The 25,211-nt window shown below is 38.0% G+C and overlaps 1 protein-coding gene across 1 annotated transcript in view; it reads right to left on the bottom strand.

The window, feature by feature from the left end:
* The window catches only part of RGS22 (regulator of G protein signaling 22), a 72,394-nt gene that overhangs the window by 20,441 nt on the left and 26,742 nt on the right, over window positions 1–25,211 (bottom strand). Inside the window, exons 11-20 of the mRNA XM_080380139.1 lie at window positions 24,891–24,992; window positions 18,800–18,994; window positions 14,464–14,556; window positions 13,778–13,944; window positions 10,502–10,664; window positions 9,726–9,884; window positions 7,883–7,945; window positions 5,716–5,877; window positions 2,561–2,740; window positions 901–1,041 (exon numbers count right to left, since the gene is read on the bottom strand). Of these exons, the coding sequence (XP_080236265.1) occupies window positions 901–1,041; window positions 2,561–2,740; window positions 5,716–5,877; window positions 7,883–7,945; window positions 9,726–9,884; window positions 10,502–10,664; window positions 13,778–13,944; window positions 14,464–14,556; window positions 18,800–18,994; window positions 24,891–24,992 (1,425 nt within the window). The remainder of the gene's footprint in view (window positions 1–900; window positions 1,042–2,560; window positions 2,741–5,715; window positions 5,878–7,882; window positions 7,946–9,725; window positions 9,885–10,501; window positions 10,665–13,777; window positions 13,945–14,463; window positions 14,557–18,799; window positions 18,995–24,890; window positions 24,993–25,211) is intronic.

Below are 25,211 nucleotides of genomic sequence, written 5' to 3'. Positions count from 1 at the left end.
TATGGTTTTCATCATGAGTAACATCTCAACACATTTGTACACAGTATTTAAAATATGTAAAGAGCTTTTAATGCTACTTCTGATAGTTTGCATGTCCAATGATTTCTCTGCCCTTAAAGGAATGTTCTCTCCTCAAAGCTGGCTGAACAATCACATTTCGTAAAAAATAAACTTTTATTAAGCCTATAATCAATAGAAAAAGTCCAATATATTTTAATAATAAAATTCCAAGAAAAACAACTTTACAAGCAAGCATTCCGCTGTAGAGGTCACAGTTCTGTTAATGTACTGAAACTGTCTGGAAACTCATTGTGAACAGTCTAACAATTTCACTGTCAAAGCTGAGAAACACTCAAGAAAAGACAAAGACTACACAAAGCAATTAGAACATAAATATTTTTTAAAATAATGTGCAGACTTTTCAAATGCTCCTTCTGAAAAACAGATAGGAAATCTGGTTTTGTTTTGCTCTGTTTTGCTTTCAATAGTGACCCAGAACTGTAAATTCTAAAATAGGACAGTACATACTGAAAGTGCAAACAGGTCAGCAGTTACCCATTGTACACATGGACTGTACATAGATTACTCTTTTTTTAATTCAGCCCTCTTTTTTGCTGTTCTCTTGGCACAAAAGATGACTAAAATACATTTTCCCCCTGCTTAATGAAAGGAGTATTCCGTTGACTCATCTGCTTCAAGTTAAACATATGTATATGCATCAACAGGATTGGGAGCTAATTGCCCTAGGACCAGGTTCCATGTAAAGCTGGAATTCTAACAACAGGATTTCGATAGCTTTGGATCCGGCTAAGAAAGGGTTGTTTGAATTCACGAATGTTTGCTCATGAAGGAGTTTTTATGCAGTTTGTCAGCTGCCACGTGAAACTTTGTGAGCCTTACCTCTGCTGTTTTGCCTTCTTTCTTTCGCATCTTTTTTTCCTTTTTTCTCTCCAAGGCAAGTAGAATTTTGTCACTAGCCAAATTGCTTCGAAACTTACAAAATTTTGGCCAAAATTTAAACAGAAGAGCAAAAATACTCATCTGCACAGAAAGAAAAGAAAGTTGGTCTTGACTGTATTAAGAAAACCAAGTTTACTGTAAAATGAAATGTAGTTTACCATGACAATGAAATAACTATTTCTTTTTGAATACACAGCCTTGTTCCTCCCACGTACTGTGTCCTGACATTTCAGCCCAGCTTTGCTCGGCACATGCTTTTCATCAGTGTGTTTATTACTGGTGAGAAATCTTCCTAAAACACAGTTAAAAGGCACTTTCTTTTTTTATATTTCCCTAAACAATTGTTTGCATTAATGAAAACATCCATCATTTTTTACAAGTACTCTTGATAAAATATACACCAGTAGAATTGCTTTTGCACCACTGTTCTGTTCAAGTATTTCAAATATTCTGTTCATTAGGGAGAGAGCTTTTTTCCTTCCTTAAGAGAAAGGAAATACTTTTTTGCCTCTGGAAAGGCTCTTAAACCACATTACAGATCTATGAGCAAATCTTGGATAATTTTTAAATGATATAATCTCTCACAGGGTCGTTTTTGAACTAGAGTAAGAAAAACAATTTTAGAAAAGCAAACAGAGGGGTTCAGTGAATTCTGTTGCTGCACGTACTAAGGCTTACAGTTTTCAATTTATTTAGATGTTTAATTCTCATTGAGAAACTTGGCTTCAAACGAGCCGAGCATGCTCAGCACCTCACTTGCTTCTGGCTCAACAGACTTGAAAGTGACATGTGAGTCACTGTCATGTTCCAGTCACAGCTTTTGGGCCAAGTTCTTCCCTTGGTTTTGTGCCACATTTCTGGAGTTCACTGGGTTTTACACAGGCTGTATTTCTCTTAGGACCTATATGAACCCTTTTCTCTGACAAACCATTCATCTTTTGTGATCCAAACACTTTATGGACTCACAGTCAATGTTTAAAGGTGTTGACAGCAATTTTATAGGAAAAGAACTAGCTTTCTTGCGTTTAGAAGGTAAGACAGAGAAGACAGTAACAAGGAATTAGAAAACAGTCTGTAGTAAAGGTTCACAAATTGCTGTTCTGTCTGATGAGTACAAAGATCAGAGAGAAAATTGTCTACAGCCATTTAATACAGACTTTCTGTAACAGAAGCGAAAGCCGTTCTGTAAGTTAAGCTGTCCTTGTGCTTTACTCACATCTGCTTTTTTATCATAAACTACAAAAATATACAAACTTTCTAAGTGCAGATTACTTCTCTGACATTAATCAAGGTGTAAAGAACAAGCAACTAGAAACATAGACAGAATTAATTTCTACTGCCAGAATTCCTAACACAGACCTGGGTAACACCTTTCCAAGATCAGCTAGCTGTCAGACATAGTCCAGTTACTGAGCAGCAAATATCTGAAGCTCCTCTGTCATCTCCACCATTCAATCTTCATTGAAAGGCATAACTATAGCATTCTCCTTCATGCCCAGCCTTACATACAGAGTCCAAATTGTCACATAAGCCTGTCCTTAAAAACTGGGCACACAGACTCTAGCCAGACCTATTAACAGATATTCTCCCAGCTTCTTACCTGTGCCTCTCTAAAAATGTAAGGTCCTAGTTCTTTCCTGTGCTCCAAAATCTTTTTTGCTTGTTCAGTTGGGATGTCAATCTGCAAAGCTGGGGGTATGGTGGAATTAATAAAGCAGTCAATAATAGCTGTGATCTTTTTCTGGATTGTGGCATCATCACAATGAGAATGGCACAAGTCCTGAAAGATGAAAAATAGCATTTTCAGTCAATGGAGAGACGCAAGACCCTTTACAGGGGCCCAGTGATCAAAGAGTAAAAGTCATACAAAAATAATTATACAATAAATTCCTTCAGTATGTAGGACAAAATTCTTATTGCAAATGTGCATGGTCAAAGACATAGTTAAGACATGAATGGAACTTCTGGTTTGCAAATGCAGATGTGTAACAAGCATTGCTTTTAGGGGATAACCTCTGCCTGCACATTCTGATGGAACAGGTTAGTTTTATCCTGCATTCAGTCTAAGTACGTTACTGGCAAACAGGAGGTATATGTGAAAAGAAAAACACACCTACAGGTGTGAAATGCACTGATTTTCCCAATGAGCATGCTATGACTAGCATAGCCATGGTACCAAGACAAAGAAATGCTCTAAATACTCCAAGAAAAGGGGGCAGTTATTTAGAGGGTACGGAGTATCATGACCAGGAACGCTGGTGCAAGAGGGGACAATTTCAGCTACCAGTAAATCATTGAAATCTTCTAATTTCACCATTCAGTAAGATTTTCTAGTTTCCCAAAACCTCAGTATTTGAAATAACTCTGTGAGGGACAGAGTACAAAACAAACCTGAATTTACAAGGGTGAGATCCCAAAGGACCACTGAGGGTTTTCCACTTTTTTTTATGTGAACCTGTTGTTCTTGTAAAACCTGTTATTACTGTGTTTTCACACTCTGAGAATGCTACCATTGGACTTTGATGGGAAGGAAAAATCATTCGAAGAACTTCCCTCAAACGCTTTGAAACACAAACTTTCCATCTATACATAAACACCAGGAAATGTCTATAACACTAGGAGGTTGTCACATATATCTACTAGAGTCACAATAAACACTCAGAGAATTTTCAGAAAAAGAGATCTCTAAATGAAGAATATGCATTTAGTTTTGGTATAGGAGGCTGGATATTCACTTTGCGAAGAAATTAAATACAAGGCTTTTCACCAGAAATGTGGTATGTGAAAGAGCTGGCTTGTTTGATTATGAATGCTTTTTAGTTTTGTGAAGGAAAAAAAAAGAATGATAACAGCTACAATGAGGAAAGTAAGGCAATACAAAAACATACTCAATATATCCTAAGAATATATTATGGCTTCCTTTGCTGATCTAGCATAGAAGAAAAAGCACAGAGCTGTAGTAAGAGGGAAGACAAACAAGCCACATGATATGAAGAGAGATGAGACATGAGCATAGAGGAACAGATGGAAATGATCCACAGAGTTAGATTTCTTCATATTTGTTTAAAATAAAATATATATTTTTTTTATTCTCCCAAGATGTGCTGCCACCCTGACGGGTTACAAGGAGCAATGCAGTCATTGACTCCTAAAGGGAGTTCTGTCTAAACTGAGTGCATGACAGGGCTCAGACAACACAAGTATGCACTGTGCAAAGTGCTGCCCACGTCCTTGGCAATATTCCTCCGGTTCAGCCTGACCCACAGCGCTCCTACTACTCCAGCCCTTTGCTTCTATAAAGAGCATCAACTGCCAACCATGACAAATTGCATGCTTGTAGAAATACGGTCAGATTGTACTTTTTCTTGATAAGAAGACAAATAAAATTAACATAAATGGGGGAATTGGGGGGGGGGGGGGGGGGCAGACACGACACCACAAAAATAAAACAATGAAGGCTTTCTTCGGAGAGCAGATCCACAAAGAAAACAGTCTAATCTACACTCCACATTAAGCTGCAGAAAGTTTACATGTCCTCCACCATGCAGCAATGAAAAGTCACAAGTCTGAAAATCATCAAATATTTTAAGAAGGATTTATGTGATGGAACTTCAGGTGCCTTCATGTCCAGTTTCTAGTCTAAGCTAGTAACTCTGTAACCCAGAGAGAGACAACAGCACCCGCAGTGAGCATTTTGGCTGATGATTCCCTGCTTGAAGATCGAAGCCTCTGTGAAGAGGAGCGATTCCCTCCTGGAAACAAAGCAGCTTCCGCTTCTAAAGCAGACCCCAAATTCAAATGCATAAAATTAAACAGTGAAAATATACCCACATGCCTGCAGAGGATCTCCAAGTGCTACTGAAGCATCAACTGTATTTACCTCCTAATTCTTGAGATTGTTAGCTAACCTCATTCTCCCTGCCTGCCATGTGCACCCAGGCTACATTTAGGAGCCCAGGAGAGGCTCTGCACTCCAGTAGTACTTTTGCATCAGTAATGTCCCAGAGACAAAAGGAATGAGGAACAAGTGAATGATCCCTGGTGCTCCTGCATTCAGTCTAGGGTGCTACTAGGGGGCTGCAGTGTGATTTAAAGGCTCACTCCAGAAGTCTCCCATTGTGTTTCACCCCACACAGCAGCAATTTCACATGTATGTATCTGGGAGAGAGGCAATCCCTGCTGACCTTCCCCATCATGTTTCACCTTGGCCACATCCTCAGCTGCAGTCAAATGTGAGTGCACAGAGTGCAAGGTATCTGGGGGTCTGCATTATACATACAGTTTTTTTGGGTAGATACTATCTTTACATCTGTATATTTGACAGAATTTAAAAGTTTTCTCTGATTTTTGAGGGATTAACAACTTTGGCAACAATCCCATTATTTAACAGTGTGTGACTATAAAGACAGAATGAACATTTTAATGCTTGCATATTTTCTACTGCTCAACAGATGTATACCAAAATCTGAGCATTAGCTAGTTGGTAGTGTCCCTTTAGAGACTCAGAAGAATGTTACAGTTTGCAGAAGCCTGAGGAAATACAGGGATAATACATTCAAGTCCTTAAAAATAGCTACCCTTAAGAAGTGAGGATTTTCATTGCAGAAAAAAATAGTTTAAACAGTGAAAGAGCTTTTGCTATGAAAAAGGAAATTCTTAAGAGATATTCTTGTTTAAATTCTCCTAATATGCAGTAATGGATGCATTTGCTTACAAATTCAATGATACTCCCCTTGCTCCATTTTACCACCATACCTTATACTTCTGTACTTCTTGCCAAAAGAGCACTCCATTCTCCAGTAGGTCTCCTTTCAGTGACACAAAGTGTTGAAATTGATTTGCTGTCACTGGATTCAACAGCGCTTTGCGGAAAGCAATTATTTCACTAGATGAAGAAACCCGCTTATTGTCCACATGCTGTTGAAAGAAGAAATAAATGCACCAAATAAACTTTGTTTCAAAAAGCAATAACAAAAGCATTAGTTAGCATAAACTGTCTGATTCTTATCTTTGCACTGACCCTAACTTTCAATAGTTTATGAGTTTATGACATGGATACAATAGAATGTGGCAAGGTTTCATTTCTTTCTCTCCTTTTTTCTTTTTCTTTTCTTTTTTTTTTCCAGTTTGGTTTGGGCAACATTTTTTGGAAGACGTGATGGGAGAGGAAATGACTGACAATGATTTAGACCATATGACTACATACTATAAAGTATGGAAACAGCTATTGTTATTGATTATGGCAACAGGCTACTTTTCTAGAGAACAGTTTGAGTTTTGTGCAAACAAACAACAAAGAAAAAGGAACAGACAAACCACATAGCTTAAAGTTGTAAAATGCTTCTGACAGGGAACTCACCAACAAAATGAGCTTTGAAATGTGTTGCCATGATCACCAACAGAAGCCAGAGAGTTTGCTCTCTACGGAATAAAGCTACCAATAGTAAAACACACTTTAAAGGCATCAAGGCGTTTTGGAAATCCTCATGCTGCAAAGCACAGAGCGGTAGGCAGCCAGGAAAGGGTGGAGAAATAAAGATGGCTTATGCAGGGATAGTTTGTCTGAAATTAAGTTCAGGCTGGCCTGCCTTCCTGAACAAACAGTTATTGTGCTGCCACTGAGGAGCAAGCCAAACGACTCCTTTTTGTTATCAGATAGATGAATGAAAACTGTCTTCTAACAGTGGTATAAAACTCTTGAAGTCGTCAAGGCATGGAGTGCTGTTCAATGGTCAGCATGGGACAGAAACATTTGTAGTTGTTGCAGACAGTCCTGGAAATCTAACCTGATTCTAAGATGAAGGTCTTTCTGCAGCTTCTCTTAAAAACAGGGGTTAGGCTTAATGTCCTACCATAGAGCCTACCCTTGCAAGAGGGTGGGTGGTGGCTGTCCAAAAGGTCCTCTGGTTAAAATAAAGTCAGCTGAACTTAGACAGAAAGGTGGGATCTTCTCAGCCCTCCTCCAATTCTCCAAACATATTCTATCCCCTGTGACCAGGGTTTAGACAACTTGTGGGAAAAATTACTTCTGGGGCATATTCATGAAGGGAAGAACAAAACATTGCTCCCGTCTCTATACTAATATACAAACACTGCTTATTTTATGGGTCAACAATCTTGAAGCAGAACATGGAAAATAACCATCTTCCCGACAAACAGACAAAGGGAGAACTCAGTTAACAGAACCCACATGCACTTTGGATCCCTTTCGAGCTAATGGTTTGCATGGATAATTGGTGACCGGGTCTACAGTTTGATTTCAACAGACAATAAAAGTTCAACTGAATAAATGTACACAACTTGTATGTTGGCAATCACAAAGAGTTCACTGCTCTTCAAAAGGAAAAAACTGGCAAACATCTGATGAAATGTATTATTATAAAGGTTTAAGATGTTTAAAATTGATATTATCTCAGTGCTGTAAGATTAAAATACAATTCTAAATGAAACAGATACTGTGAGATATGATTAAACCTGCCCACTCCACTGCATACTTCACATTCCCTTTTGTGTCTGCACGTAATCCACTTGCAATAATAAATAAACTACCAGATGCTGGAATGAACAGCTTGTCCCAATAAGTCCACTGCATGCAAAATACAGATAAAAGTGAATTAAAGGTACAATATCAGTTTGAGGAGGGTTAAGAGTGCTCCAAAGCCCAGAACAAGAGACGTTGTTTTCAAGTGTGACCTTTTCAGCCAGGAAGGGTGAGAAATTTACCGTGAACATCCAGCAGGGAGCTAAAATCACCAATAATGTGAGTAATCAGTCCATTACAGCAAATACAATCATGCCTGCTTTTGACAGCATTACATTTGGGCCTCACACTGTTAGCAGGGAAACTGTGAAGGATGTGCAAGGTCCAAACAAAAAAGACAGTGAAACCGCACACAAAAGAGACATAATAAACTTCACTTGCCTTCCACATCCTAGCTGTCTTCTCCTGGTTTTGGTGTGAAAGATCTTCAGTTATGTCCTTTATCTACATTTGAACAAAAGATTATTATTGTATTTTTTAACAATTCTTGTTTTATGTTCAGCCTTCTAATGACCAAGACCACAGTGGTAAATAGCTGATATGTCTTTGTATACATTTTTATATCTGAAACTTGTTGTGGACCCACTCTGAATGACATCCCTTCAGCTATAAATGAGCACATGCTCATTAAGACCGGGGAGTTAGAGAAGACAAGAAGCAATAGCAGCAGACTGTGCTTTCCCACTAGTTTACCTTACCCATCATGTTTTGAGGGATCACTTATATTAGGAACAAATTTGGGGCTTTTTTTTTTTTTAATGAAATGTTTTCAGTTCCTTTGGACAGCTGCATCAGAAATATAGTCTTGATCCTGCAGCGTCTTTGTAGCAAAAATACACCTCAAATCAAGGGCAGATTTTCTGAATAAGGACTACATAGCATGCCCACAGTGTTTGGTCACTGTGAAATATGAAGCCAAGTGGAGAATGTCATCTGGTTTCATTTCTTCTAAAATACTTTCTTCAAAGGACCTTTTCATCCTCTGAATTTGCAATAAGAAAGAGAAAAGAGCAGTCAGACATAAATGGAGTTAGGAAAAGCTCATTAGAAGTATGTATATCCTCTAAACTGTATATTAGTGTTGAATGCAGCATTTTCCAAACTGCGTGGGTGCTCTCCCTGCCAGTACAGTGCAGCAGGTGCAAGAAGAGGCATGAGCTAGCTTCCAGACCTGGAAGCAACTTAGCCTTATTGCATGGTCTTGTGCCATGCCTTGTAAAGAAGGCAGAGTTCAGCTGAAAACTCAGAGGGTTAGGAAATTTTGTTTTAATCACATAATCGTTATTAAAATTAAAATTTGTCTTGCCAGAACCTATACTTGTCAGATTGCTTAGTGCTCTGAATCAATGAAAAGGATCCAGATCATATGCACTTGTGACAACACTTCTGACAATGTTCTTGATGCTAAAAGGATCATGGAAAACAAGTTTTACGAATCAATGCAGTGTGCATATGTGTCTGCTTGGTGGAACTGTAAAGTTTCCCTCTGCTGTGTAATTCACATTTCAGAGCTGTTGTGGAAGTGCAAAAAAAACAAGTCTATTTGCCCCTACACAGATCCCAGCTACAGAGGCACTCTCATAAAAGGCAGATGTTAGCTGCTCTGCCCATTCCCCAGTCTTTCTAATGAACCAGCAGGAGTGAAAGGCTCCTCATTCCCACTTTTCTGGCAACTTTCTAAAGCAACCAATTGGTCTAAGGCTTGCAGCAGTTAACCTCCCCACTCAGCAGAATTTCACAAGTCCTGCAGTCATCTCTTCAGGCAGTGCAGCTCCAGATGGGAGAATATGGGCAGTGTAAGAGAGAGAATACAGCGTGGGAAGCCCATTCATTTGCTTGTGTTCTTGTCCCCTTGGGCAAATCCTTTACACAAAGCAGCAGTTCTTCTGTGTGCAAGTGTATGACTAGGACAAAATGGCATACAGAGAGTGCTGCACTACAGCAAAGATTAGTTTACTCCCCTGGCAGCCTGGCTGGCAGTGGAGCTAATGCCAGTTCCTTCAGATTTAGGATCTAACTACTGTCAGCTAGACTAAGCCTTCAGAGGAACTGCCTTCACAATTAGCAAGTTAAATGCTTCAACCTGTACATGCTACAGCATCTCTTTCAATGTAAACTGAATGTGAGCTGTGGACTGCTTTTCCTCTGAACCATTTTATCTGAATGGCAAATTATGAGCCAAACAAAAACAATGCCAGGATGTGTTGCTTTGTTAAAAAATTACCTTTGCTTGTCTCTCCGCCCCGTGGTGGTCATCTGCCAGGAACAATGGCAGCCATTGTTTTTCTAATCTCTCCTGGACACATTGCTGAATTTCTAGCAGAACCGCTGCCGAAAGTCGATCATGAAGGATTTGTCCCCATCCTCCACCTGAATGCATTAGCTAAGCAATCCAAATACAACAACACATGACATAAACTTTTGTGTATACCAAAAGTCCTTTATCTCTCTACATCCTTGATTTAGCAAAGCATGAGCTTAACTGTAAGCAAAGCGTTTAATGCATGCTTACCCAAGGCTCACATGTACTTTTCATAAAAGGGAACAGATTACAATTGTCCCTACCTATAACAGAATACAGGCTCCAGCAAATAATACCCGAGCTTGACCAAGTAAATTTCCTGAAGCATAAAGATAGATCAGAGTACCACAGCTCAGACTTGCTGTCTGAGGCTTTACTAACATACTAAAATAGAAAGCTGAGACAAGTTACTCTGCCTGAAAGCCATTTTTACACTTTTTCTGAGCTGTGTTGTGCAAGCTCTGGCTGTGGCCTCAGATCTGGGTTTAAGAGAGATGTTCTGTAAAGAGAGGGGAGGAAGAGCCTGAACAGGAAGGAAGGGACCCCCACAACCAGAACAGAACCAGATGTCTGGCCAAAAATATTGGTAAGATTTGAGGAGATGGCTTGGGGAAAAGCTGGAGGAAAGCTTCTTATGGACTTTTATCTCAGTCACATTCAGTGTGATTGTTCATTATGAACACTTTTGCAGCTGATACCTGCTCTTGTTTTTCTCTGGTAGCTGGGCTGTTGGGTCCGAAGAAGTAACTTTTGTTTAAGTACTTGTTTTTAATGTCCTTAGATTTTTCCTCCCTTTTTTCTTTATCCTTGTGGAGCATCTTTCTGAACTGTTCAATATCTAGCCAGCACATGAGATCCATGCTACAAACAAATTTAAACAGAAATTTATTTTAATAGTGAGTTAATTTCATCAACATTCTAGGGAGTTACTAGTTTAACCACAAGCCACCAAAGTGTTCAAGTCCTAAATACCAGGTCAGATTGGACTGAAATGTTATGTCATTTTTTTCTTTGCCGGTACCATCTGGTGAGGTTGTGGCACTTGCTGAACAGGCTGATCAAACACACATCTTAGGAGTCTCATTTAGGGTCCCTTCTGGGCTACCCTGAAAGGAGTAATCTCCTCAGTGTGCCACTGCTAAATCCAGCAGGGACTGTGAACCAGACCCATAGCGCAGAGCTCTCAGGCAGAAAGAAAAATTAAACAGATGAGAATCTGAAGCAGTACTGAGGCTGTGAGCCACCAAGAGACGAGTCGATACCTCCTGTTCTGCTTCCTCATCACATTGCCTGAGAAAAGAGCAGGGATGACAGCTGGGAACATCAGCCCCAGAAATCATCCCCTTCCTACCCCATGTAGGCAGAGAAAAACTATGTATGATAAATCTTGTGTCTAGGGCGGTTTGTGGGCTACATTTTCAAAATTTACTGATTCTACTACTTATTTCATTATTCCCAGTAAGGACAAATAATCTCCATGTGCAATTCTTGATCTATGTATTGTTCATAGTCTTTTGAGTGTATACTATCAATTTGTTTTAATAGGACATATATTGGTTTTGTTCTTTAAAACAGAGGACAGAATAAGTGACATACCTACAATTTCAGTTTAATTTGTATGACTGTTTTCTGATAGTATCTTACTAGCTGAAGTTTTGTGAGTATTTTAATGAGGATGTTCAATGTATTTGCAGCAGGAAGTATGAAACATTAAATTCAGACAATTCTGTCTCACTTTTCCATTCAGCTAACTGGCTTTTCCAAAGCATTAATCTATGAGTAAAACTTTTGAAAGCATCCGACTGATTTAAGAACAGATGTCCCCCTTTCAAAAGTATTTTGAGACCCTTACAGACCTAAGTTCTATTGAGAATGAAATTCTTTCATTTACTAGTTCCTCACAACATGAATAAGTTCACCCAAATGCAAACAATCCAAGTTACAGTTACTGTGGTTTATGGAGTTACTTCTTGGCATCTGCTTATGACAACTGATCAAATATGTCCCTTATTTAAATGCGAAATATATAATCTTAAACTGTGTTAGGTTAAACTGTTTACAGTGATGGCTTATCCTAGCACACTCTACTTTTCCTTTTCAACAGATCAGGAGCATGTGCATATTCAGTTAGTCTGGCAAGACTAACAAGTGGTAACCCACTAACCCAAAGTAACACAAATTGTCCTGCAATTGTGTGAATATACCCTATATAATTTTTTAATATATTAATTAATGGAACTTTGTTTAGTTTACCAGAATTTGTGCCTAGGTACTCATCAGCCTTCCCAAAACTTGGGTCACTTACAATTGGGCAATAAGAGAACCATAAATTTTAACGGAAAAGGCAAATGACACATTTGTTGTTGTTTGCTGAAATTTTCCAGACTGCGTTAGTTCTAGGATCCCTTCAGCTTATAGCACCATTAAGGATTTTTACTATAGCATGCCAGCTGGACTTCAGAGTTACTAGGCCTGGACCCAGCTCTAAAACACTGTTTTGTGAGACTTTTTCAAATGTTTTTCCTCATCATTAATTTTTACAAAAGAAGATTTCTATGTAAGTTAAAAATTTCTCTGCCTGGCTCTATCACTTAATATGATACTTGTCCATGATTAACAGAGAGGCCAGAAGTCCCAGATGCAGTTCAGCACACCTGTCCAGGACCCCATCCTAGCCAGTGACCTGTTGTGATTCCTACTGTTTCCCGTTAGAGAGGAACTCTAGACCAGCAGTCTCCAAAGTGGGGTGTGTGCACCCCAGGAGGTATGTGAGACAGTTCATTAGGGGGCAGGAAGAAAATATTAGAACTTCAGTATCACATGAATATACTTTATTAAAAAATAAATATGCATATATTGAGGGTTCATGCTCTTTACTGATGGGATGCAGAAAAGTTTGGAGACCATTGGTCTAGACAACTCAGAAGTCACTTGACCATAGACACCCACTGCATGAGAATCTCTATCTGAACTTATTACCTACAGTCTTTTTGTAGTCAGTGAGCAGATATAGCCATCCTTAGAAATGATCCATCCAAACTGGTTTTAGATGTTACCTTCAGAATTAGAAGAATTGTGTCCAGAAGCATGTATTTCTCTCTCTGACTACAAAGAGAACCTATGATGATAAGCAGAAGTGATGACACTGAGTCTTGGCCAGAGGAATCCTGTGCTAGATACCCATCTCTGGACACTTTTTAAAAAGCTGACCAATATCCAAGCTAATGTAATAGCAGTGCTTGACTAGAAGCAATAGGCAATATGCAAAACATCAACTCATGGGAACCTAGATTAAAGGAAGGAAATGACAATTTAAGGACTTGATAGCAGTTACTTAAAAAGTATATTTGCCTTTTCCTAAAACAGGATAGAGATTAGTGTGGGGCTTGTGGGGGGTGATGGTGGGGGGTGGCGGCAGTTGGGGGTTGGCAAACTGACATTTACTTCTGCTGGAACTTCTGTTTAGATCTTCATTTCTAAACAAATGGGCTCACTTTTTCAAAAACCCTACATGAACTGTATCTGCTACAAGATGATACCTTACTCTGTTCAGATCAGTGCAAACACACAGCTGCAGTTACTTTCACAACTGTGGGAATAACATGGCTGTCTTCTATTTGTACATTTTTATAACATCTAGCTTTAATCTTTAAAATGTACTAAATTAGATCTGTACTAAAAAAGATAATTTTTTATTTATTATAGGCTAATTGCTCTACTCAGGGGTTTGCCACTAATCAAAGCAGAAACTGAAAGCAGAACTTTAATACAAACATGTTATGACAAGAGAATATTTACCCCCAAAATGTTAAGACAATTGAGTTGCCTGAACAATGTGCATGTGGATTTCATAAATATACAAACACATTCTTTAAAACAACTAAATCTTGTGAACATTTAGATAGCCAGGATCCCCAGCAAAAATTTCTTCTGAACTTAGAAATGGGTAAAATAATAATAACAAAGAAACGTACCCTGCAGAATGCTCATTAAGAAAAGCCCAGAACTGTTCTAACTTCATTTTGTCGTGGATCAGGTCAGATAGATTAGGACCTGTTGATTCTTTGTGAACTTGATGCAAATGCTGATCTTCTTTGAGAGCATCAGGGTGGCATGGCAGACCCGTGTCAGCAACAGTACTCTGAGGGAAGAAATTATTTCCCTTGCATAACTGCTTTTTTCATCTCTGTATTTTGCTCAGTCTAGGAATCCTTGCATTAGACAACTTTCCTCTACAACAGTTTTTGATTGCTGAGAAAAAAAATGAAGGCTCCAGCTCTTAATCAGCTTTAGTTCTATGTTTGCTTTAAACATACCAGTGTGTGTGGGTTCCATAATCAAATAAATCTATATATACCTGTAATTTACTTGAAATTGATATATTTACTCAAGAATAAGGCCCCAAAATACATTCCACAGACTTTAGTGAAAACTATCTCATTGACTGCAATTATACAGTGGTCTGATATTGATGTAACTGACAGAAGACCTGTATTCGTAATTAGAAAAAGGCTGTTAATCATTCCCCAAAATGAATGGTAGAAATCAGACTACTTGCCTCTCCAGACTGGGATTTGGTCAGTCTTTCATTGCTGATACTCAAAGTGTTAACCCCCTCTGATAGAAAGCATTTGTTTTTGTTAGTAGGTACTTGTCTTACCTCATCCTTCTTGGAACCACTCTCTTGATGCAAAGCCTGGAGCTTTCTAAAGTACACAGAGTCCAACTGTCGAGTTTCTTCCACCAGCTCCACCTAATAAAAATAATATCTTATGTCATCCCTACAGTACACATTATAGAAAGATGGAGAACTGGTCAGGCACTTTGCCAGTGACAGTGGACAGAAAAGAATACGTTTGCCAGTAATGAGGCTGATATTTAAAAGACACTAGAAGTCACATCCTTGTGACAAACAATTCAGTTAAAAGTTCTGGTAGAATAAAATTATAACGTAGATTAATTTAATGTAGATTTCCACAAATCACCACTAAATAACTATATCTTTAAGAAAAGAACTTCGTGTTTTAAAAATTACTCAATTATATTGTGTATATATTATATTGTGTATATTGTGTCAGACTTACCTGGTGGCCTATACCAGCAAATAGTGTGTCAAAGTGCCACTGAGAAGCACAAAAAGGTCTTAAAACAATGACTCTCAGTGAGAAGTGTGAAAAAGATAGAGTGCCACAGACTTCCAGAAATGGAAACTTAAGATGTTATAATATCTAAGCAATGAAGGTGAAAGCTTTCAGACTTTCAGCCTTGGCCCCTTCCTTAGTTTTATACCAGGTAATGCCTTAAAATAATAAATTGTGCATGATTAGAATTCATGAAGTATTGGCATTTTTAAACTAAATTAGAAGCCTTATATACATAACTAGAGCCGTTCTCCAGGTTATGTGCAAACATTCGGTAACTGCATAACGGACCAACGGTTTGGTGACCCTCTTGGCTGACTAAACCATTCAAATGCGGGTTTTAGGATATTTAGCAAAATTGAGTCAATGTGTTATACCGATTAGCACATCCATTACAAAGATTAGAAAGCTGTGGTTTTATTATACAAGAGTTGATGTGCAAGGGAGAGAAGAGAGTTTTTAGATTAATATTCATTACGCTTTTGTCTAAATGTGAATACCACACTAATCACCGTGTTATCTGAATGCCTTCAGGCTCAGTGTAACTCTATTCCACTGTTTTAAAGTGCTTTTGGGTATTCTTTCCTTTAAAAGAATAAGTAGTTTAAAAGTAAATAGGAAAATAATTCAGAACATTTTTCATAAAGTTTAAACAGAAAGCAGACAGAGACAGGATGAGAGTCAACAATAAAAAGGAACTCCCGTTTTCATGTTTCGTTTAAAAATAAAAATATAGATACATACTGACCACGTCCCAAATAAACAATTTTGGACTCACCTAATTCTTGATAAAATATCTTGTTTCATTATGGGCCAAATATATCTTGCTGTATGGTAGAACAAAGGGGAAGAGTAGAGCCAGGGACTGAACAAAATACAAAGCAGACCTTGTCTCCTGTGCTGGGAAGGAGTGCGTCTAAGCATCAGGCTGCGCCTAGTACAAAGAGACTCGAGTGCCTCCTAGAACAGGTCGTTTTATGTCTGTGTATTATAACTCTTCACAAACACATGTATTGTGCAGTCAAAAGGATTAAGTTCTGGGTTTTCGTGCCCTGATTAAGAGGTTTGTGCTATTAGGGCACCGAGAAGTCTGCACGTAACTACACTTGCAAAGCAAAGCATCATCTAAACTGAAAAGGTAATAGATCATCCCTCCGTTAACTCAAGGAGGTATAAAATGACACGTGCACTAACTTAAAGCAAAAGTTTATATTTTCAGTTCTCACTCTGGAGGAATTCTTCCATCACTAGAAGCAATGAAAACACTTACTCAGAGAGTGGTCAAAAGCAGAGTCCTTTTTATACAAAAATGATGTATACTAATAATCGATTGAGTCAATGACTTGACTTAGTGGGGACTGGCAATATATATTAGACAACTAGTACTGATAATACACATGGAAAATATAGATTTATGAAAGACTGTACTGTAAAACTAGCCTGAAAGTAAATAACATTTCAGATTAATGAAAGCAGTGGTCAATTGCACAGTATTCTGCAGGTCATAAGCAATTACAGCTGAAATAGCTTAGGAAAAAAAATTTATCAGAAAGCTTAGAAAAGATGCTGAAAAACAAAAATATTATTTTGCAGATGTGTTTGGATTAGTATATTTCATTTTAGTAAGGTTTTTTTCAATGTTCAAACTTTCAAAATTTCTTAAGGAAATTAAGTTATCACAGGATGAGAAGGAAAGTCCCGTTGTGAATTAATTAGAAGATAGAAAATAAAAAATAAAGAAATAAATTATGGGGTGGGGTTCCTATTGGAGTCTCACGGGGATCTGTGCTGAGGTTGGTTTTTTAAACATTTAGAAATTATCTGGAAAAGCGGTGAGTGAGGATACAACAAAGTTTGCAAAATGATTCCACAGAGCAAAAAAATAAATTGACTGTGAAGAACTGCAGGATTTCAGGACACTTTAGCATCCGCATGATAACAGGGCAGCTGAATTCAAGGACAATAAACATTAGGTCATTCCAGTGAGCTCCAAATTAGGGCTTTCCATTAGTTGTTACTAGTAAAGAGATCTTGGAATCCTTGCAGTTGGCTATTAGCTTACATTTGGCACATCCACTCAAAGTTCACCAGGAGTCAAAAGACAATTAGAAGCATAGGAACAATTAGGAAAGGAACAAAGAGCAAAACAGAAAACACAATTCTGATTCTGCCGCTGTGTAATCCTTAGTGCATCCCAGATCTCAAGTACTGCTTGTATCGCATCAAAATATAAAATAACAGATACAGATGGGGATGATAAGTGTAACTAAGATATGGAACACCTTCTGTAAGAGGAGAGGTCAAATAGTCCAGGATTCCTGAGTTTCAAAGAAATTTAATTGAAGTTGGACACAACCAAAACACGTAAAAGCATAACAACATTGAGAATATGACAAGTTCCTCATGACATGCCAAACTGGCGTACCAGGTTAAATAACCGGCATACCAGGTTAAATTATCAGGGAGGAGTCTGCAAACAAACTAAGGTAAGCTTTTCTTTTTTCTCCTATTGCATGATTAAACCATGGAACCTACTACTACAGTGAGGCTGAAGATGTGAAATGACTCAAGACACATTCACATAAACCCATGGGGGGAAAAATCATCAAAGACTATTAAACACAAAAAGTCTGGGTAAGAGCTCTGCTTCATTAGTCTTCTCAGTTGCAAGGTGCTGAAGCTGGCAATACTGCTGAATGTTTTTTTTCTGTTCTATATTCTTAAATGTTTTATACTGGCCACCACCTAAAAGGCTTAGAAAACTGTTCTCAACTTTGATTTTAGGCATCTGTTCTCCTAGTTGTTCATACATGCATGCATAATATCGTAAGAAAAATACATTGTACTACAGAACTTCCCCATTTAAAAATGTTTTGCAGGGGGCAGCGCATGCATGTTCTCATTACATGCTGACAGAAGTATCAGCAGTAAGTGATGATATTTCCTGTAAAAATGGAGAAGCTTCATCTAAGGTCATAGTGGAGAAAAACAGGAACAAGAACTAACTTCCTGCGCTCCACCTCCTGATTCCCCATTGTAAGTTTCTCCTTCCATATCCAAGAGAGAGATGTTAAAGACTTGGAATTAGAAGTCTGATTACAACTGGTAACTTGCAGATAAGTTTACGAGGAGCGTAAAGCCACAGCATCCACCACTGCCTCCATCATTTCTTGTTCTTATTTGTCAAAAACAGAGTCAGGACTGCAGCCATCTCCTCCAATGTGCATGAGCCTGCAGGGGCTTTCTCAGATTAGAACTAAGTACACCACTGAGCCACCTACTTCAGGAAGCCTGCAGGGCACAGTTAGTCCTTACACAGCAGGGCAGCTACCTAAAAAGTATTGGGGGTACATACAGCTGGGTCACCATATCACATTTCCTCTTATGCTAAGCAGTAGCTGCATTTTCATTGTAAACACTAAGAAATACTCGATACAATTAATACGGACCTAGTATCACTGCACTGACACTCTAGAAACACAGCTTATTTTGTACTTAACATTAAAAACATAGAAGGCTTGTGGGCAATCTATCGTAAGAAAATTACTTTTTATCAATTATAAGATTGCAGATCCATGACACTTCTGGAGTGAAAGGGAAAATTTTGCCATAGCAAGATGCATTCCTCCCTAATTCACAGACCAAGAGGTCTACTGAAGCCTGACCTTCTTTTCAGACGGCAAGTCTGCTCACAGGAAGCTCAGTCTATTCCACACATTAGCTTAGAAAGGGGTGAGCAAAACATCCCATAATACTCCCTTCCTGACTATAAATGTAACAGGGTTGCATACGAAGGCTCTTTTAATTTTATTCCCTGACATAAAATTTTTTCACAGTATCATCCAGATCAGTTACCTTTCCATAAGTATATTTGTCTGCTTCCACCATCTTCGTCCATGGTTCTAGCAGAACAGTGAGGATATACTCTTCTGCTGGGTCAAAAAGATCCTCAAAAGCTGGGTCAATTTTCTGATAAATCATGTTTTTCTTACTCTGATGAAGTCCAATGTCCATACTGGCAGATGGGGCAATGTAAGTTGCATAAAGGAACTACAATAAAACAGAAGAAAACTGTTTCTTAGCTGTCATCCGTTCCAATGGTCACAGTCCGTTGAAGGAAAGAATGAATGCATATTTGTCCCCACTGCCCTGCTGTATATTCTGAATGTATATCTAATTACACCTGCCTTGTTTTACCAATAATACTATTTCGTCCAAAATTCAGTTATTGCCATAACTGACCTCCCTACTATTTTTACTCCTACTTGTTAAATTAGTTAGATCACAAAATAATGCTTAATGTAATTTTTGCTTGGAGGTATGTGGTTTATTCTTAATTAAATTCAGATAACCGCAATCAGTATAGCAACTGCACTATTCATGAAGTTGTATTGTTGTTTTGCAGAATATGTGCTGGGTCAGCTTGTGAGGGGTTTTTACTTCTTCTGAATAGATGGGAATTTGTAAATTTAAAGTTAAAAGTAATGAAAAATTATAAGATTTCATTCTGTATGGAGATTCTCTTCCACAGTTCTTCAATATTAGTGAAGCTCCATCATGCTACAGGATCCATAACAGGAGATACCACTGCACAACTGAGGTCTAAATCCTCAGCAAAGCAAGGATTACCATCTGCTTTTTTATGAAGCACATAGTTTGACATTTAACATGTACAAACAGAAGAAAACTGAACCTGGAGAATGCTTCCTTCTCACTAGCAGCTCATTCTTGAAGTATAATTTTTTTTATTTATTTCAGATGAATTTTTTTTCCAAATAGTCCCCTAAGTCAAATTCTTGGGTTTTTAATGTTTCATAAATTGCTATGAAAAAAAAAAAAAAAAAACCACATTGAAAAATCAGAGAAAAACACTTTCTTCCAGGAATATCTTGTAAGAAGATATGCCAGAATATCTTTCGAAAACATCATGATTCTGACTGCAGCGATGAACTCAAGTGAAAAAGGATGCTTATGTAATAAATTTCATATACATGTAAGTGTTTTTTCTTCATATTGTCAAAGTCTAGTTTTCAAATACATGGACAGGGGATCAGATTAGTAGCATAAATCAGAATTTCTCTTTAGGATGGCACTGGAGAGCCCGTCTTCACTATTTATTATCACACAGTTTTGATAATGAAGGATGCAGGTTTCTGATAATTCTCATTTTCCTTATGTTGCTAAAATCCAGCTGTAACTAGCAGATGTACAAAGCAGTAAAAAAGAAGAAAATAATACATCTACTCTGTGTTCAAACACTAATAAAACACTGTTGGGTTTAAATTTCAAACACAGTAGGAGAATATTTGAGTACATTAAATAATTATGTTTCTGTTTGTTTTGAATGAAATTCTGATTTATTAGACTCTTTCTTTCAAGCAGCAACAGTACCAGCCTACATCCCAATTGTTTTGCACCTTAAAAATTTGAAACAGACCCTTTAGACTCCCCTGATATCAGGACGCTGAGGAATACAGGGCTATGATGGCTGGCATCCATCCCCCAATCAGAACGTGTTGCGACTACTATATTTACCGTCTGTGCAGGATTCCATCCCCTTTCTACACAGATCTAATCGCTGAAAGCAAAGATGGTTTGTGGCTATTGTGGCCCATATTATCAGTGCAGTAAAGACCTCCAGGTGTAAGGGTAAGGTCAGAGAATGAGGACATCTACAGGAAGAGTCCTAGCTGAAGAACAAGACCACATTTATCCTAAATTATGCCCTTCTCAGCAAATCCCCAAATAAATTTAGATTTAACACAGTATTAATTAGATTCAAAGTGATTTCAAAAGTTGGAAGTTATTTTGAAGAACCCTAACACTACTAAATTTTCAGTTACATCATGTTGTAGTCTGATCCAAATCATTTAACGTATAAAACAGCCAAATTAGAAAGGACCAGTCCAATGACAGGGAAATGTGGCATTTTTTAAAAGAGACATTTTAAAGAGGGGGTTAACAATTGTATTCGTCACTAGGGCTACATTGCTCCACCTGCTATGACTCATAAAACCACACAGGGTGTGAGTATATCAGTGAAAGGGGTCCAAGATAGGTCCTCAATAGTGTAACAGACATTTAACCTGATTTCTTAAATGACTGCTCGTTTTTAGCATAGTCTTAATAATAAAGCTGAAACAAACACTCCACAAGTTTACTGGGAGGAACTCTTCTTTCCCCCATGATTTCATATGAAATGGGTTAACTTGCATATATTTGCTACTCTTCTTCAGAGCTGACAAAAAATATCAGCCTACAGAGTCAGAAATTGCTCAGACTAAGGAAACTTTGGCCAAACACTATTGACAAGCTGCTCACATAAACCCTGTCTTTATATATTGCCGTATCTGCTTTACCTGCAGAAGTACCCCCAGTCCTGTATAATTTCACATGCAAGCCTGCAACATAGTAAAGACAGACCTTTTTTTTCAAGAAAAAATAGTTAGGGATGGTGTGAAGCAGAATTTTAGAGTTGGTTAAGCTACCTATAAGAGTGCACTTTTCCAAACTCAAAGGACCAGCCAGACCCATAGTGCTGTAATCAGGATGGCCTCTTCAGTTTTGAAGGACAGAGATTTACAGTGTCTGAGGATCTGGCCTGATGCCATCTTTTTGCTTAAATTCTTGTAAGAATCCATTGCTATGGGATTTGACTCACCAAGTAGAAAGTATCACAAAGTGAGAAACTGAATGCATGCACTTGCTGATAGGGGAGAAATGAGAAGGAGCTTTCATCCCCATCTCCCTTGCTTGAGGGTTCAGGTGCATCTGTAGATCTGCACTGATATGAATGCAAGGACTGCAGGAAAATCAAGTATTCTAGACATGCTAAAAAGGCAGAAAAGTGTCAGTGTTCACAACCTTCAACAGTGGGCAATGAAGTTAGTAAGGTATAGGGGGAAAATACATTTTATCCTTTGAAAAAGAATATTCATAGCCTTTTTTGACTCCCATGTCATGGAATTCTTGTGGTTTTCTGAATCTCAGTGGAACAGTGAAACTTGCATTTGCTAATCTTCTAAAGTATAAACAGGAAAAAATAGATTAAATGAACTTAAACGTTATTAGATTCAAACAAAAATTTTAAGCGTGTGACATCAAGTGCACATCATAATTTATTTGATGTTTTGTTCTTTTTGCAAAACACAAAGAATTTTCCTACCTGCCAGCTACACATTTTTCTATAAATCTATTAGAATAAGTGATGGATTGAACCCAAAACCCTGTCTGGAAATCTGGTCAGAGTTTGCATCTTGAAATTACATATAATGGCACAAATCTGAAGATACAAAATGCTTAGGAAATTCAGATTAAGACCTTGGCCTCATTTATGACTTTCCAAATCAGGGATTGTTCCGGCCTTGGGTTTTGGTGTGAATTTATCCCCAGATGAGGCAGCTTTGGTAAGCAATCTCAGAATGACTACAACAAACACAAAAACATTTAAGTCGAAGTGCTTGAGTGCTTATATTGCTGCCCAAAAGTATAGATATTGCTCTGATCCAAATGAGGGCCTTGTGCAGCTGCTTGACAGAATCGTATGTTGAAAGAATACAATGCACTGGTTGGTATTAAACAGAAAGGCTAAATTGCCTTAACCCCCATCATCACTTTCCACTAACATAAATCTTGTGTCTGACCCTAAAAGTTCACAGTGATGGTAACTCCCTTTATCTAAATTGATTCTAGTGTTAAAATACTGTACTTCCTATAACTGTATTAAATTTTCTAACTCTAAATAGCTATTTTTTTATTGAAAACTATGATATGTGTTTCTTTATTGCTTTTCTTTCCCAATTTATTTTACACTTCTGTGTGTAAGTTTATAGTGAATAACCATATATGTTCCTGGATGATTACCAGTATTCATCATTGTTCTTATCCATCAGATTTCATTCTCATCATAATTTCTTTGCTTGGATGAATTTATATACACCTTGGAATGCATTTCCTTACTCTATCATAAAGCTGAAATAAAAATGCCTGACAAATGAAACAATGAGTAGCAGATAGACAGCAATCCAGGTTTGCTCTTGTTTCTAACAGAAAGCAGGCAGAACATGTACAGAATACTCTGGATGTCTCTTTCTGTAATAAATACTAAAATATATATGACAATGTGTTGTGTGAATCTGATCCACATTCTCTTAGGAGTATCTTATTGTGCCAAAGGTGAGTGCAGAATTTGGGAAGGCATCTCTTCCATAAGCAGATCCTGTAGATTGGTTGCAGCTTGACTCTTTACCGTGTTCCAACGAAAACAAGAACAATTTTTGTGTAGCCTTAAAAGGCAAGCTTGAGAATGATACCAAATGTTGCAGCACATGTGTTGATTTGTTATGTTACATTTCAGCTGTTAGTTATGCTAATGGAACAGTTTCATGTATTTCGTTTTGATGTATTTACTTTAATGGCTATGTGTATGTAGCGCTCCACAATTGCCTGGTAATACTGATTGTACAATGTTCTGCTGTCACCACCAGGCCGGCACTGGAAATAAGATAAGTAAAAAAGACCGGAGCCTTAGTTTTCAGCCATGCAACCACTGCAGAAAGAGTGTAAGAGTGTAAGTGAAATGAAACCAAATTGAAAACCATCATGGACCGTAACCTAAGATTTGTCATGCAACAAAACATATAGGAAAATGAAGACACAGTCTAGATGTGATTAACTTGCAAGCCTGTTGTGAGCAGGGTCCCTAGCCACACACAGGCCTGGGCAGATACAGGAGACAGTCAGTCTTAGTGGAGTACAGTCAGTTGGTCTCAGCCTCAGGCTGTAAGTAGAGCTGGAGAGGAAAACAACTAAATAAGGTAGCAGTTCAAGTCGGCCAACATGTGACAAGAGAGGAGTCGTCCATGCCTTGGACCCTGCTTGGAGTTTCTGTACAAACAACACGGATTCAGGTGAGAATTCTGGACGAGTATGCAAAATTCTGTCACTTGTCCCAGTAAAACCTCCGTGCAGGAAAAGAAGAAAAGTTCAAGGAAGTCCAGATGCTCAGTAACATAAGCTGTACAAAGATATTATTCTCCACTGCTCTCTACAGATACTTGTTCCAATGACATATGAAGTAGCTTTGCTCTATTACAGCATATATTGAAATATGCAGATAGGATATACTCCTACACAAAGTTTGCAGAGAAAAAAACAGACCAACATTTCACAAAGTGGTTTTAAAAGTTGCTTGGTGTACTTCTAATGATATCACATGACTGCAGCCTCCTTCCCTGGCAGTATGGGACTATTTTGTACTCAGTGACAGCCATCAGCACCTATGGGCTGTGGTGAACCAGTTCACTTTTGGTTTATTCCCTGACTTAAAGTGTATGCTCAATTAAGAATGCTCATCTGTAGGAAATATCAGTGCTGCTTGACAGTAAATGAGGCTCTAAAGATCAAATGGGGGTGGGGGGTGGGGTTGACAACTGTGAAGAGAGCATAATGGTACCCTGAAAATCAGAAAAACAGGACTGCAAACTGAAAGACCTATTTTCATGACTAAGGTCATTATCTGAGGTCTGGACTGTGAGACATGCAAGTCTAATCCACATGAGAGATGGAAGGAAAGGTGCAGCGCAATTACATGATTTAGAAAAAATATTATCTCTGATGTTAACATTAAGCAGACAGTTTCCAAATACGACAGAGTAGCAAAGGGGAGAGTAGGTAAACTGAGTATAATAGATAAGACTGGGAACAGACAGCAGAGCCTAGAACTCAAACTATGCATATTTAACATTTAAATCAAGAAATTCCATGGAAACATTCCAAAGAGCTTCTTTTATTGTCCACAGCTCAGATTTACTTCAGCATGAGTTGTCAAGATTTGGAAACTTTTCTAATTTCTATCTTCTTTTCAGTCTATACAATGAATAAATGTAATTGTGAAGGGAATGAACAAATATATTTGTGAAGGGAAAACACACTATTTACAACTTACTTGAGCTTGCTTGCGTATTTTACAAGGGTGAAGAGTTTCTTGGTAGAATAGCTGATGATAAGCCTGTAGGTCAAACCAAAAGTACACACTGTTCTTCCACAACTAGAGATGAAAAATATTGTAAGTTATTGCTACCCAAAAATCACAGCTTTATAAAAGGCTGACTTTCCAATGCAAGTAATTATTTAGCTCCTTGGGGTCATCATAAATCAAGCTCAATTTAAGATGGATTTAATCTTCTGTTGCATATTGGCAGAAGGACAACATATTTAATAGCATCATCACTGTGATACTATATCTTTTATTGTATCCTTTATGCAT

This window comes from Falco punctatus, assembly GCF_963210335.1.
Source record: "Falco punctatus genome assembly, chromosome: 3".
Taxonomy (NCBI): domain Eukaryota; kingdom Metazoa; phylum Chordata; class Aves; order Falconiformes; family Falconidae; genus Falco; species Falco punctatus.
This window is presented reverse-complemented; position numbering and strand designations above follow the sequence as displayed.